This window comes from Lucilia cuprina, chromosome 4 (genome assembly GCF_022045245.1).
Source record: "Lucilia cuprina isolate Lc7/37 chromosome 4, ASM2204524v1, whole genome shotgun sequence".
Taxonomy (NCBI): domain Eukaryota; kingdom Metazoa; phylum Arthropoda; class Insecta; order Diptera; family Calliphoridae; genus Lucilia; species Lucilia cuprina.
The window spans coordinates 8,841,390-8,856,006 of NC_060952.1; the positions used below are offsets into that span (position 1 = coordinate 8,841,390).

Genomic DNA, 14,617 nt, shown 5'->3' on the forward strand with positions numbered 1-14,617 from the left:
TTTTTTAAAAAAATTGGATTTCTTTTAAATATAAATTTATTTTTATTTAAAGATTCTCTTTTAATAGAAAAAATTTTTGAAATTTCTCTATAAATAGAAATTTGTCTCCAAAGTTATCTTCAAAAAAGATATTCCTAGTAAAAACTCGATAACGACTTACAAAACAAATTACTTTTGAATAACTACTACAATTTCCTTTTAATTGCTTGCACAACAACTTACTTTTCAATGATTACCACATACCATCTGCATTATTTTTAAGTACACTTTTCATGATATATCATCAGATACGTAACTGCTTTTTTTATATGATAACACTCTAGCAAATTTTACACACTTAGTGGTGATGTGTTTACGCCAGCGAACTAATCATTTAGGAGTCGCAATTTCGTAATCATTACTTATTTATGTAGTTATATGTAAGCGAGCTGGTTACTTTTCTTAATCTGTGTGAGCAAGTTGTTTGTGCTTAAAACAAATGAATTTTTTAATTTATTACTTTTAAGTACTTATATAAGCTGTTATTTGTAAACAAGCATGGTAATAACATGTCTCCAATGTCAAAAATAAAATAATGAAATACAACGCTGATTTCTTTTCAATTTCTTGTTAAAAATTTTCTACTTATAAATGGAAAATTAAAAATATCTCTTTAAGTAGAAAATTTGAAAGTCTATAAACAGAGAATATTATCAAAAATTCTCTACAAAAATATCTTTTATAAAGTCTTAATAAATAAAATTTTTCAAAAACCTTTTTTTAATAAAATCATTAAAATTACATAATAAATTTCTTAAAAGTGGGCTTTTTTATTAAAAAAAGTTTATGTAAATCTTTCTAATAAATATAAAAATTTAAATATTAAAAAAAAAAAACATCAAACATAACCCTAAACTAAAAAATATGCAAATGTAAAAAAAAGCGTTGTAAAACTATTCAAACTTAAAAATTATGAATATATTAACTATGTTAACAGATATTGGCAAATAATAATTACTTCATCGTCATCATCACTAATATTAGCAGCGTCATTGTCAGTAGCAGCAGCATTATTATCACTTCAAAAACTCTGAAAATCGCAGTCTGTCACATTCTCTCACTCATACTCAAAATTTTGTGTGAAAAAAAATAAAATACCTATACAAGTTTTTTACAACAATAACTACATATGTATATGTATGTATGTATAAACATATTTACATCTAATGTACATATAAATATCACACTCAAAATAAAAATTAAAAAAAAACTTAAAATAAACTTAAATTGAATAAAAACGTGACGTGATGATATTTGGTTTTTATTATTGAATTTTATACTATTGTTGCTGTTGTTGTTGTTGATTTTATATAGAGAGAGTATAGAAGTGGAAATAACTATTAAGCAAAACAAACAACAAAAACAATAAAGTTTATTTACAAACACCACTATGATTGAATTTCAAATACCACCACCATCAAAATCATCATCATCAACAACAACAACATCGTCAGCAGCAGCTATGTACATATTTCACGAAAGCAAATTAATTCTCTGCCTGTATTTTGAAAAATTTTAACTTTAGTTATAGTTTGCATGAGACAGGGTATTATTACTATATAAAAGGTACTTTTTTTGGTACCAGAAGAATTTAGAAAAAGAGTTTGTTTTATAATTTTAGAGACTTCAGGAAATTTTAAGAAGTTATTGATTTGATTATCCAAATGTTATAAGTCAAAATATAGTTTTGTGAACATATTTGGTTCCAAATTAACTGAACTTCGTTCAGATTTTTATATTACAAAAAAGTACTTTTTGAAGTTTTTTTTTTTAATTTAAAAAAAATTTAATACTTATCTAACTTCTAACATACTAAATGACTCTATATTTTTTGTCCTTTACTTTTGGAACTTTTGGGCCCTTAAAAAGTACCAATGTTATTCTCTGTTAAAAGTACAATTCCAGTGATATCTTTATAATTTTTTTTAACTTATCTAACTTCTAAGATAATAAATGAATCTTCTTTAAAGTCCCCTGAATTTTTGGTACTATTGACCCCTTAAAAAGTACCTATTTTATCACATGTTTAAAATACTATTGCAGTCCTAGCAATTATTGATATGAGTACTTGTCGGTAAAGTGAGCATTAGTAGGTAGTGAGTATGTATGTATATAAATTGTCCATGTGTAAATGATTTTCTAAAACTCATTCTCTTACACACTCAGCACACACACACATTTACACATGTATATTCCCATACTTAGACATAAAAATTAAATCATATGTACTTATTAAAAGCTTATCTAAATGCGTTTTAGAGTAATAAATGTTAATTTGTTTTTGTTTGATTTTTTTTATAATTTTTTGGAGGCAGTTTTTTTTTGCTCGTGAGCATTACTAACAACAACATATGTTGGCGTTGTTGTTGCTATTGCCATATATATTGTTTTTTGGCGGGTGTTGATTGGACTCTACTTAAAATACAAAGTATTGAGGCAGAGTTTCTCAATTGTAATAGGAAAAAAAAAAACAAAAATTCTCTCATAACATGTTGTTGATGCGTTTTAGATTAAATGCTGTGTGGTTGTAATTAACCCTTAATAGGCGGAGTATTTGAGTATTTTAAAAATCTCCAAATTAATTTAAAACAATCTTAATTTCTAGACTTTAACTGGATTTTGAGTTTAGTTTGAGGGAAATTTATTTACAACAAATTGTACGTTAAGTGATCATTATTTGCTGCAAATGTATGTTTCTTTTTATATGCTTGTCGTTAGAGGGTTAAGGTTATTTTTCCCTAAAAATTTAGCTTAAAGAAAATCAAATGTTTTGATTTGATGGGCTGGATTATGTATAAATTATATCTCGATCTTTAAGTGATCATCATTTGCTAACATTTTTTAAACTGTCATTAGAGGGTTAAAGTTGTTCTCCCCCCCCCAAAAAATTACAAAAACCAAAAAAAAGCCGAGTGTGTCGAATCTGATCCACCGAGTATGCTAGAGCAACTAACTAATCAAGTAACTAACCAAGATCTCTCTTACTGGTTGTTTGATTGTTGGTGGTGGTTGCTGTTGTTGTTGTGAGCTGGTGTTTTATTTCTCGTTTTTTTTTCTTTAATTTTTATTTGTCATTTTGACGTTTATAAAAACGTTGTTTGTTATATTGTTATCAGCTGCTGGCTGGCTGACTGACTGACTATAAAGCTAACAAGCTGTTGTTGACTCTATGTATGAAGTCGTCTCTGTAGTGCCAATTTTTGTATATTGTTGTTGTAGACTTCAATTTGTTTTTGTTTATTTCTATATTAATATTTTTTCCACACACTTGCTGGCTGTCTGAGAGTTTTTGTTATATTGTTTGATTGTGTGTATGTTTCTGTTTTTTTTTTAATATTTTTTTTTCATTAACTCTTTGCGCTGCTGAGGCTGCTGCTCGTCTGCTTTTTAGTGCGGTTTTGGTACGCGTCGACTCTTGTCTTAGTTTCCTCCTAAAGCTCACGCGGTTCTATTTTGTAATATTATTAGCGTTGTGTGCTTGTTTTATTGTTTAATACTTCTACATTTCATTTAAAAAAATTTTTTTCGCTTTTTTCACATATAATTTTTAAGATCCGCTTTGAGTTAATATTGAAATTTACCGATTTTTCAAAATTATTGTTCAAAAAACGTCTTTTTCTTTATAAAAATTTGTAAACAAAATGCGGACGTGTAAGTTTTAAAACGTTCTGTATTGAGAAATGCTAAAATAGTTATAAATTATTTAAAAAAAATTTACATTAAAGAGAATTTAATAAAAAAGAAATAAAGTTAAAAAAAGCTTAAAAAAACACTGTAAATAATACAAGAAAAAAAGTATTGTAAATAAAAATATTAAAAAAAAAACATAAAATAAACTAAAAAAATTCATAAAATTTTAAATAAAAACTGTGTAAATATGTTTGTGTGTTTATGAACTATTTAGTGGTTTATCATTTAGAATTTTACTTAAAAAACGTGTTTCTTCAAAAATTCATTAAAAATATTTATTTAAAAATTTTTGCTGTTTTTTATTTAATAAAATAAAAAAAAAAAATCTACTCAACTGTACCAATAAAGATTTCGTTTCCGGTTAGAAATTTTTTAAGTTTTTCTTAAAAACAATTTCAACATATAACCGGGTTTGGTTTGAACCGTTTAAAATTCTATTAAAACTTCCTTTTTTTCCAAAAAATATGTAAATATTTAATTCTAGTATGGTCTGGTAGTACTAGCATGAAATAAGATTTTAGGTCTTGATTTAATAGATCTTTTTTACCAAGATTTTAATGATATATAATATATTTTTCAATTCTATTCCTTATCGAAGTTATAACGTTTTCTGTATGAAAGTTTTTCTTAAAAGCAAGTTTTAAATATTAAATATTTAGGTCTATGGTATTATAGTTTGAGACAATATAAAACTAGGATTTGATCTAAAGTTTAAAGATAATATTTCTATCCAACGATATATAATTTAATTATTAATGATGTTACTTGACAGAGTTATAAAGCTTTATATTATTACTCTATGTGTTCAGTTTTTGAAAGCTTATGTTTACAAGCTATCAGCTATATATAAAGTCTGTTCAGTTGTAGGATTATATGTAACCTAAATGGATTTTAAAACTTTGTAAATTAAATCTATATCAAAGATCTTAGATGTGATGATGTTTGATAAATAATATCGATATCTTTCCAATATCTAGGTGTTCAGTTTTTGAAAGCTTATGATCGCAAGTTATCTGCTAAATAAAAGAACATTCAGTTAAATCACATCTACATATATCAGAGTCCAAAAAGATCACAATATTTAATAGATAATGTCTATATCTTGAAAGTTTTTAAAAGCTTTTAAAGACTTTCAAGATATAAAGCTATCAGATTTATATATAAAGTTCATTCATTTATAGGGCTACATGCAACCTTAATGGATTATACAGCTTTGTAAATCTCATTTATATCAAAGTCCTAAGACATCACGATGTTTAATATATATTGTCTATATCTTTCTATTATCTGTGTGTTCAGTTTGTGAAAGCTTGTAATAAAAAGTTTTGAAATTTCTTATATCAGAAAGCACATTAAAAACTTTTAATGTTTTCCCAATAAACTTCTTAAGTTAACAAACTTATTACTTATTACCAAAATATTTTTTTAAGCTGAAAACTTTTTCTTCAATATTTCTTTAAATATGTTTGTTTTTTTGTTCTCTATATATATACACGAAAAATCTAACCTTGAAATTCAATTTAGTGGTAAGAAAAAAAAAAAACACACAGTAATAAGTATACAAATACGTTTGTATTCAAACATTGTCGTTGTTATTATTGTTGTTTACGTTTTCTTCAATATACTTATTATTTTTTATTATTATTACGAGTTTTTTTATTATTATTATATTCTTTCTTCATAATATATTTTTTGTTGATTTTTACTTTTTAGATAATTCACTTCTAATGCAAATACTTAGGTATTTATATATACATACTTGTTTATACATATGTATGGTTTTTTTTTTAATATTTTTGTTTCTTATTTCGAAATTATTTTAAATTTGTGTTTTTTCTAAATAAATTGAAATAAATATTTTTTAACTTTACTTTCAAGTTTACTATTTGAAAGCCTCTTATCTCTTTAAAAAATTATTGTTATAATTTTTTTTGTTTAACAAAAAACTATACAAGTAGTCAAAAAACAACACAATTTTGTACTTAAAATAATTATAAAGCTTTGGAACGGAAATTAATTTTGTTGTCGTGTTTTTTAAACATATTTTTTTCTTCTTAAAACATGAAATAATTAAAAGAAATGAAAGAACAAGTACCAAAACAAAAATATTTGTTAAACTTTTCTTTTTCTTTTTATTAGTGTAGTGCAGTTTGTTATAAGGAAAAAATCATGGAAATATAGCTATATATTTATTTTAATCAATAGAATTTATTGTACAAATTAAGATTTAGTACTTTTGAAAGCTTTAATGAGGGAATTACTCTGGCCTTTTTCAAAAGAGATTAAAGCTTTTGTCAATGTTTGATCTTTCGAACCAGTAACGGCTTAAGTTTTTTTAGTAAAAGCTTTTAATCAATTTCAAAATAAGCTAAAACAGACTCGGAGCTTTCATTTAACTTCTATAATTAATTTGAGTATATAATTTAAACAAAAGAAAGAAGAAATACTAAAATTGTTAGAGATTATACAAGTGAAGGTCTAGTGCTATTGCAAGCTTTAATAAATGTATTACTCAAGCTTTTTTAAAGAGATTAAAGCTCTTATAAATGTTTAGTCCTTCGAACCACTAAAGGCAAAATTATATTACAAGCTTTCAACCTATTTCAAAAGAAGCTTAAAAGTGGCTATAAAACTCGGCGCTAAGTAGAGCTTTCATTCAACTTCTTCTATAAATTATTATATATAATTAAAACAAAAGAAAGTACAAGTACTAAAGTTGTTGGGGATTATACGAGTGAAGATTTTGTGTTATTGAAATCATTAATAAAGAGATTACTAAAGCTTTTTTAAAGCGACTAAAGCTCTTATGAGTGCTTAGTGCTTCGAACCACTAAAGGCAAAGTTATATTAAAAGCTTTTAACATATTTCAAAAGAAGCTTAAAAGTGGCTATAAGAGTAGAGCTTTTATTTAACTTCTATTATAAATAATGAAAACAAATAAAAGAACAAGTACTAAATTTGTTGAGGATTATACAAGTGAAAGTCTCGTACTTTTGAAAGCTTTAATAAAGAACTTACTCAATCCTATTTTAAAAAGAGTTTAAGCTCTTGATTGTTCCTTCGAACCAGCAACGGCAAATGATCTTGTTCTTTTCAAAATATTTAATTAATTAAATAAACTTAAACTTTAAATCGAACTTAAAAAGGTTTTTTTTTTAAGGTTAAAGCTTTTGTGGTCTTGATCTTTTGAACCAGTAAGGTCTAAAGTTAATTTCAAAAACAATTTTTAAATTTTTCTCAATTTAATTCAGCAAATGATACAGCTTTCAGCTGCTCTCAGCCAGCTTCTTTTGATATTTGGAATTCGAATGAAATGCAAATAATAATCAATAAAAACAATAAAAATCTATTTAGTTCAGTTATGCGGCTCAGGGTAAGCCAGTTTATTTTCTCGTACTACAGGTCTTTAACTAAATTCAACAATATTTATATATATTTCCATTGTTAAACAATGTATTTGTAACAACTAAACAAATTCTTAATTATTTTATATTATTTTTTTATTATTTTTAAGTTAGAGCTAACAAGCATACATATACACATACTTGACTTACAAAATGGCAATGATTTCGTTTAGCCACAAAATAATTTTCCTTTTTTTTATTATTTTAGTTTTGTAATGTTTAAACGTATCTATTTTTTTTTCAAAATTTTTAAAAATGAAAATGAAACCCCAACCAACTAACAAACAAACAAACGGATTTTATTGATTTTCATGGCTTTTAAAGTTGGTGTGTGTATTAAATACTATTTGCGTGTTATTTTCAAAACACAATATTTTAACATTAGCACACGACATAGTGACACGAATTTTAGAAAAAAAAAACTAAAATAAATTGTCTATTTTAGAAAAAAGAAAAACAAATCCGAGAATAAATAAAATGTGTTGCGCGTTTGTTAAACAAGTTATTTAATAATATTTTATAAGTTTTTTTTTTTATTTTTTTATTTACAAAATTTATAATAAACACATGATTTAATCATATGTTTTTTTTATTATATTTTTACACTTTTTTCTCTATATTTAATTAATAATAAATACATATTGTTAATTATGACAAATGTAAAAAACAAGTATTTTTGTCTGTTTTTCTCTACTCTTCTTCAAATGCAAAAAAAAAAAAAAATAATGATTAATTGATTTTAAAATCAAGTTTTGTGTAAGATAATTGTTTAGCAATTATTTAGGAAAATATAAAAGTTTATTGTTTTTAGGATATTTGAAAGCTTTTTTTGTTATACAAACTTTTAAGTTTTATAATATAGCAGTGAAACTTTTGCTTACTTTAAAGCTTTTTTATTAGCTTGTGCTTATAATAAAAACGCGTATTAAAAGCAAAAATTTCAAATATGCATTTAACGAATGCTGTTGTCTTCGAAAAAAGCTTTCTGACTCGTTTTTTGCTTTCTCAAAGGTTGGTTTAGCTAAAGAAAATGTTAAATAAACATTTTACTGTTGATTCAAAAGCATTTCTCAACAACTTTTAATAGCATTTTTTTAATATAAGCAATTTTAAAAGCTTTAAATGTTTCTTAACCTCGAAAGGGTTTAACTAATAACTAAGCTTTAGTTCTTTTCACTAATTCTTTAGAGTACAAGCTTTTGGTTTCAATTAAAATTTAAACAAATTTGTAATAAAGTGCAGCTTTTAAAAGCTTGTGCTTTATAAAAGTAAACCTTATACTATAACGAGTTTTTCTAAAGACCTTTTGAAAGCTTGTACTTTATAAAACTAAACATTAACTTTAACATTTTTTTAAAAACCCTTTTGTGCTAAAAAAAAAGTACTGTAAATTGAAAGCTTTTTTCAAAAGTAGAACTAAGTTTAAAAGCTTTGAAACTAAGAAATAAGCTTTCGTTTTTCACTAAATCTCTAGAGTAAATGCTTTTGGTTTTAATTAAAATTTGTACAAATTTGTAATAAAGTGAAGCTTTTAAAAGCTTGTGCTTTATAAAAGTAAACTTTATACTTTAAAGAGTTTTTCTAAATAAGTTTTTGTGCTAAAAAATTCTTCTAACTTGTAAGCCTTTTTTTTAAAGTATAACTAAATTTAGGATTTTCTTAAAATAAAAAAAACTTTTGGAAACTAAATAAATAAGTAGTAACTCAATTTGTTAAAAACTAATTTCTAAAGTCATCTTTTGGTTTTGGGACCTGTTGTCTATTAGAACCCCAACTGCCACTTAAGGGTTAAAATTTATTTGCCAGTACCAGGCAAAAGTTTGAGCTTTATTTTGAGGACTAAATATCATTTAATGATTATAATATAGTTCTGGGTTTTAGTTCTTTTTAACTTTTAGTTTTAACATTTATGTCCACTCCACCCATCATAGGGTTAAAGCCGTATAAAGCAAACGTTTTTTAGTTTTCTTTAACTAGACTTTTTATTACCCATGTTTTTTTTTATTTATTTGTTTCTTTTAAACAAACAATACTTCTTAATTGTTTTTCTATTTTATTAACATTATGGGAATTTCTCATAAATATAACCTTAAATTCGTATACGATTAACTAAAAACCTACTTATAACACTATAAATACAAACGGCAGCTATTGTTAAGCCAAAATAAAGGGCAAACTAAGTTTTTTTTTTCATTCAACAATACAAATAAATTAACAAAAGCTATTAAAGGGTTAATTATAAACAAAGATGAGCACAAATTAATAAGGCACGTTTGAAGCGTTTCAAAACGTGATATCAAACCTCATACTTGTTGTGGCTTCAAATGCAAGACCCACAGAGTAGAAGGGTGAGTTAGTGAGTGAGTGGTTTTTGAAAACTAGAAACTCAAAATCAGGTATAAACAGCAAACTTCCAAATACACCAATGACATAAATCTAATTTACAACAAGAAACTGGTATTTTATGTAAATTATTTAATAATAATTTAACAGTTGTTGTTGTTTTCTCTATAAAGATTTTTTATATAGAAAAAAAAAACAAAATTAAATAAAATGTTAATTTTGTGTTATTTCAAACAAGATGATCAAATACTTTAAAAACCTCTAGTTAGTTTGATCAAAGATTACGCAATTTATTGATATTTAAATATAAAAATTTGAAAGTGTCACAATCAATTTTGACCATTAGCTTATAAAAAAAGAAACTTAATTCAAACACAAATACCACTAACCATACTTGTTAGCTTTATACCTTTTTTTTAACTTTAAACCTTGAAATTCTATAGTTTAGTTTTTTTTTTTAAATATTTTTCCAAAAATTCAATGTCAATTTAATATGTAAATTTAAACAATAACCAAAACCCCTCTACCCTTAAACATTATTTAAAGAAAGTTGTTGAAATTTAAGAAACTGTTAAAAAAGTTTAAAAAGCATTTTTTCAATAACATTTATAACAATTCATTCATTTGTGGCCTATATGACTAAGACTTCTTGTACAAATTTAATTATTTTTTACAAAAAAAATATTTTCACGTTTTTTTTTATTTTTGTCAATTTTGTTTTGTTTGTTTATTTGTCTATTACAATTTTTAACCGCAAATTTTCAGTTGTCAGCTAAATACCAGAAAGACATTATTTTTTTTGTATTTAATTTTTTTTATTACGTTATAATCAAAATGCTTTTCAAGGTTAAGTTGAAGTACATATAAATGTATAATATTTTAAAGTATATTTTAACTTAAAGCTTAACTTTTGATTTTGTATATAAAACGTAATATTGTCAAGAAAAGCACTTACAGTGATTTAAATGAAGCAAAACAATGGGAGTATTTTGAAAAATTCTTACATTTTTAATTAAATTTAAATATTCAAAATTTTAAAGCTTTTTAAAAATGTTTAAAATATTGGTCCTTCGAGCCTAAAAGATTTTAATTTTTTAAACATTTTAATTTTGTCTGACTTTATTTGAAAATTTGTTCTTTGTCTGTTAGTAACATTTATGTGATTTAATTGTTCTAACGATAGTCCTTCGAGCCTTGAAATCAAACTGTTACTTTTCTTTTTGATTAAATTCAACATTATGTGGACATTTCGAATCTTAGTTAAGACAAACACTTTTTCTGCTTAAGTCTTAAGGCAATTTTGTTCGGATCAAATGAAGTTAATCTTGGTTAATTTATAATTAAATATAACAATTATTGGTCCTACGAACCCAGAAAATTTAATTAACTGTTTATATCTTAATAAACTGTTTTTTTTTATCAAATTCTCGAATTTAATTTTAATTCGAGAATTTGTTAATTAATTCGACTATTTGGTTAAGCTAATTTTAGTTTGAAACTAAGTTAAGCCAAATACTTTTTTTTTGCTTAAATTTTAATGTTATTTAAGCTTTGAATGTTATTTAAGATTTTTGAGAATATGGGTCCTTCGAGTTTCATTAAAAGCTTTTAATGTTTTTTTTTTCTAATTTTTTCTATCATTTTTGAAATAATTGTTCTTCGTCTGCTGATGGATGTTTGAAAATTAAATTTTTGTTCTAATAATGGTCCTTCGAGCCCTCAATTGAATCTTTTTAATTTTCCTCTGTATTTAAATCATACATTAAGTGAAAATTTTGTTTTAAATTGTAATCTAGACAAACACTCTTATTGCGTAAACATAAAAGCTTTAACATTTGCTTATGATCCTTCGAGCTTCATTATAAGTTTTTAATTTTTAAACATCTTTCTGTTGTTTAGCTTTTAGAAATTATTTCTCTTTATATGTAGGTGAATATTTTGAAATAATTTTAGTTTCAAATTTTAGTTTTGAGCTTAAACTTAACAGCTTTGAAAATTGCTAATAGTTTTTAAAAATATTGGTCCTTCGAGAAATGTTAAATTTTTTTTCTAACTTCTTAGAATACTTTTTACTTCACGTGCTGGTGATAGTTATGAATAGTCAATGTAATACACTTCTTTTAATAATGCTGCTTCAAAAACTACTTGTATATCAATTTTCCTTTAAAAATATATCTCACTTAATAAGGAAACGTTATTGAACTTAAAAGTTTTAAACTATGATTGCTGCGTTTAAAAATATTGGCCTTTCGAGCTTTCTTAAGTTAAGAAACATCAATTAAGCCTTAATGCTCTAATTATGGTCCTTCGGGCCGTAAATATTTCCATTGCAAACAAATTTTATAAATTTTCATACAAATTTATTTTAAAACTTTAATGTTTTTCTAAACCACTGTTCTAAAGCTGTATGTAAAAACCAACATTTAGTTTTTTTCATGCCCACATTTAAATTAAAAACATATCTCAACTTTTAAACACATAACATTACTGATAAATACTTTGTAAGAGTTTCTACCACAAAATTTAATTTGTACTTTATCTTTAGAATAGAGTTTTTGTGGGATTTTTTTCTGATATACTCAAAAATTCCCAGAAATTAACAAATATACCACAAACTTGTTGCTCTATTAGTGGTTAAAGAAATTTGGAAAAATTTTATTGAAGTTATCAACAAAATAAATTAATAAATACTTGACCAAGGAAATGTGGAAGAATTTCGAATTCTCATAAATAAATTTTTTAATATTTTTAAAACAACAAATCCTTTTTGTAACAAAATCTTCACAAAAAAAAAAAAAAAAAAAAAAAAACATTTATCTATTTAATTTTTCTGCTACAGTTTCGATTTTTCATTTTTTTTCATTAATTTTGAAAAACAAAATTTACTCATCATTATTTTGTATTTTTCTTTTTATTATTTTTGTTGCTTTTTTCGTTTATACACACACACAAACTACTGACATTGAACTAGATACAAATGATTTTGTTTGTGATACATTTTAAAATGTTTTTAAATATTTTAAAACGATTTTTAATTATTTTGTTTTTTTTTTTGTGGTCAATATTATGTTTAAAATGGAAAGTTAGTTTTCAATAACATTTTGTTGGTTTTAGGCCATTGTTTGTTTGTATTGTTTGTCTAAACATGTTGATTTTAAACTTATTATTAACTAATAACCGGAAATGTTGGAAATAATTACAAATTTATTAAAATGTAAATATTGCTTTTAGATACTGATAAAAAAATATAAATAATTTAAATATAAATATGTAAATTTTGATTACAATAATAATGGTCCTACGAACCGTAATTGCTTACTTAAAATTTGTATGTATATTAAAATTTTAGGGAAATGTTTACTAAATAATAATGATAATTTTGTTTAATTTCTAAATAAATATATTAATTTATGGTCCTACGAACCCAACAAATTTGACTAGTGTTTCAAAATATATTAGAAATCAAATTTTAAATAATTTTTCTAAATGGTCCTCCGAACCAGTAAAATTATGTATTTTTCTATTAAAAAGCTAATCACTTTATTCATAAAGATATCAAATATAGCAAATTTTTACCAAAGTTTTTCCATTTGCTATATACACTTTTCTTGAGCAGATTCTTTTAATACATTTTATGGTCCTACGAGCTGTAATGATAACAAGATTACAATTAGAGTCATATGATATTGTTTTTCGCTTCGACTATTTTATTTCCCACAAAACAATTTTTGTTTGTATTTTAAATTCTATGACCTAATGTAATAATGATCAATAATTATCATTCACAACAATCGAAACTTGTCATCATCATCAGCGCGCTATCACTATCATTTATACTAAACAGCAAAATGTTTTCAAAAAAATTTAACTTTATTTCAAAATAAATAAAATAAAGACAAAAATCACAAATAAAATAAAAATCCATCAAGATGATCTAACACATGTATTAAATAAATGACTACATGTTACTTAACAAATACATACATGTGTATAGTTTATAGTATAACATCGATACAACAACGTTACTTATACAAAGATACAAATAGAGTAATACACACAGATACTCTATAGCCTAAAACAACAACTACAAACATGTGTAATCATGCTCTGATACTGAAAAAAAATAATACAAATAAAACATCATCAATATTAATGTAGACTAGGTCGGTAGTAATGTAAAATTTTAACCCTTTAAGGGGTATTAAGAATGTTTAATTTATCCCCAATGTCCCAGTTTGTTAATCATCTACTGATTTGTCTTGGTGACATTTTATTAGTTAAGAAAGTGTAGAGGTGTTACACTTTTCTGTAGAGCAAAAAAAATGAATCTTTAACTGCTTTGGAGTTGTAGAGAGCTGTTTGCCTATCTCTAATCTAAAGCTGTCTTCAGTTTTCTATACAATGGATTATTTGGTGATTTGTTTGTGCTGACATGTCAGCACAATAATATAGTATCTAAGCTTGATAACAGGATATTTATTTTTTATAATTTTAAAGGTGGCTTGATAGTCGATTCTTAAGCAGCTTCTTAAGCAGCTTAAAATAAAACCATGTATGACCTGGACGTTTTAAACGAATTTTGAGCGATTTTCTTGGTCTTGTTAAAAAAACGACCATTAGCCGTTTGATTTACTTTAAAAATTATTTTACAGTCTTTTAGAAATATTACAGAACAATGGTCCTTCAGATCTTCTAAATCGAGTTTATGACAAATTTCAGACTTTTTTTATAATAATTTAAGTTCACATCAAAGCTTAAAGTATTTTAATATGGTTCTTTAAATATATTCAAAATTTTCTTTAAGAAATATGGTCCTTCGAGCTTATGAATAAAATTTTATTTAAAATTAAGCTCATGAAATAAATTATAAACAATTGCTTTACAAACTTTGCTTATTTTAGTTTAACATCAAAATTTTCATGCGCGGGAGGAGGAAAGAGAAATTAAGCCCTCCTCTACCTCTAATCGAAAATTTTTGATTAAAAATATAAAAATAAGGAAAATTTAAAATATGTAATACAAAAGAAAAATGTTTTACCCCTAACGGTTGAACTGTATTCGCGCCTGAAATCTCCAATCATAATTATGTTTCTTCGAACATTACGAAATTCAATTTGGTCCTTCGTGCCTACATTTGTGA

At 24.5% G+C, this 14,617-nt stretch overlaps 1 protein-coding gene across 5 annotated transcripts in view; it reads left to right on the top strand.

The window, feature by feature from the left end:
- LOC111686217 (RNA-binding protein Pasilla) overlaps positions 1–14,617 on the top strand; it is a 102,031-nt gene that overhangs the window by 67,426 nt on the left and 19,988 nt on the right. The window contains exon 1 of one of the 5 annotated variants that reach the window (XM_046949538.1): positions 3,666–3,690. The exons of the other annotated variants lie outside the window; for them this stretch is intronic. Within the exon in view, the coding sequence (XP_046805494.1) occupies positions 3,681–3,690 (10 nt within the window). The 5' untranslated portion in view covers positions 3,666–3,680. Of the gene's footprint in view, positions 1–3,665; positions 3,691–14,617 lie in introns of those variants that run through there. 5 annotated transcript variants of the gene reach the window in all.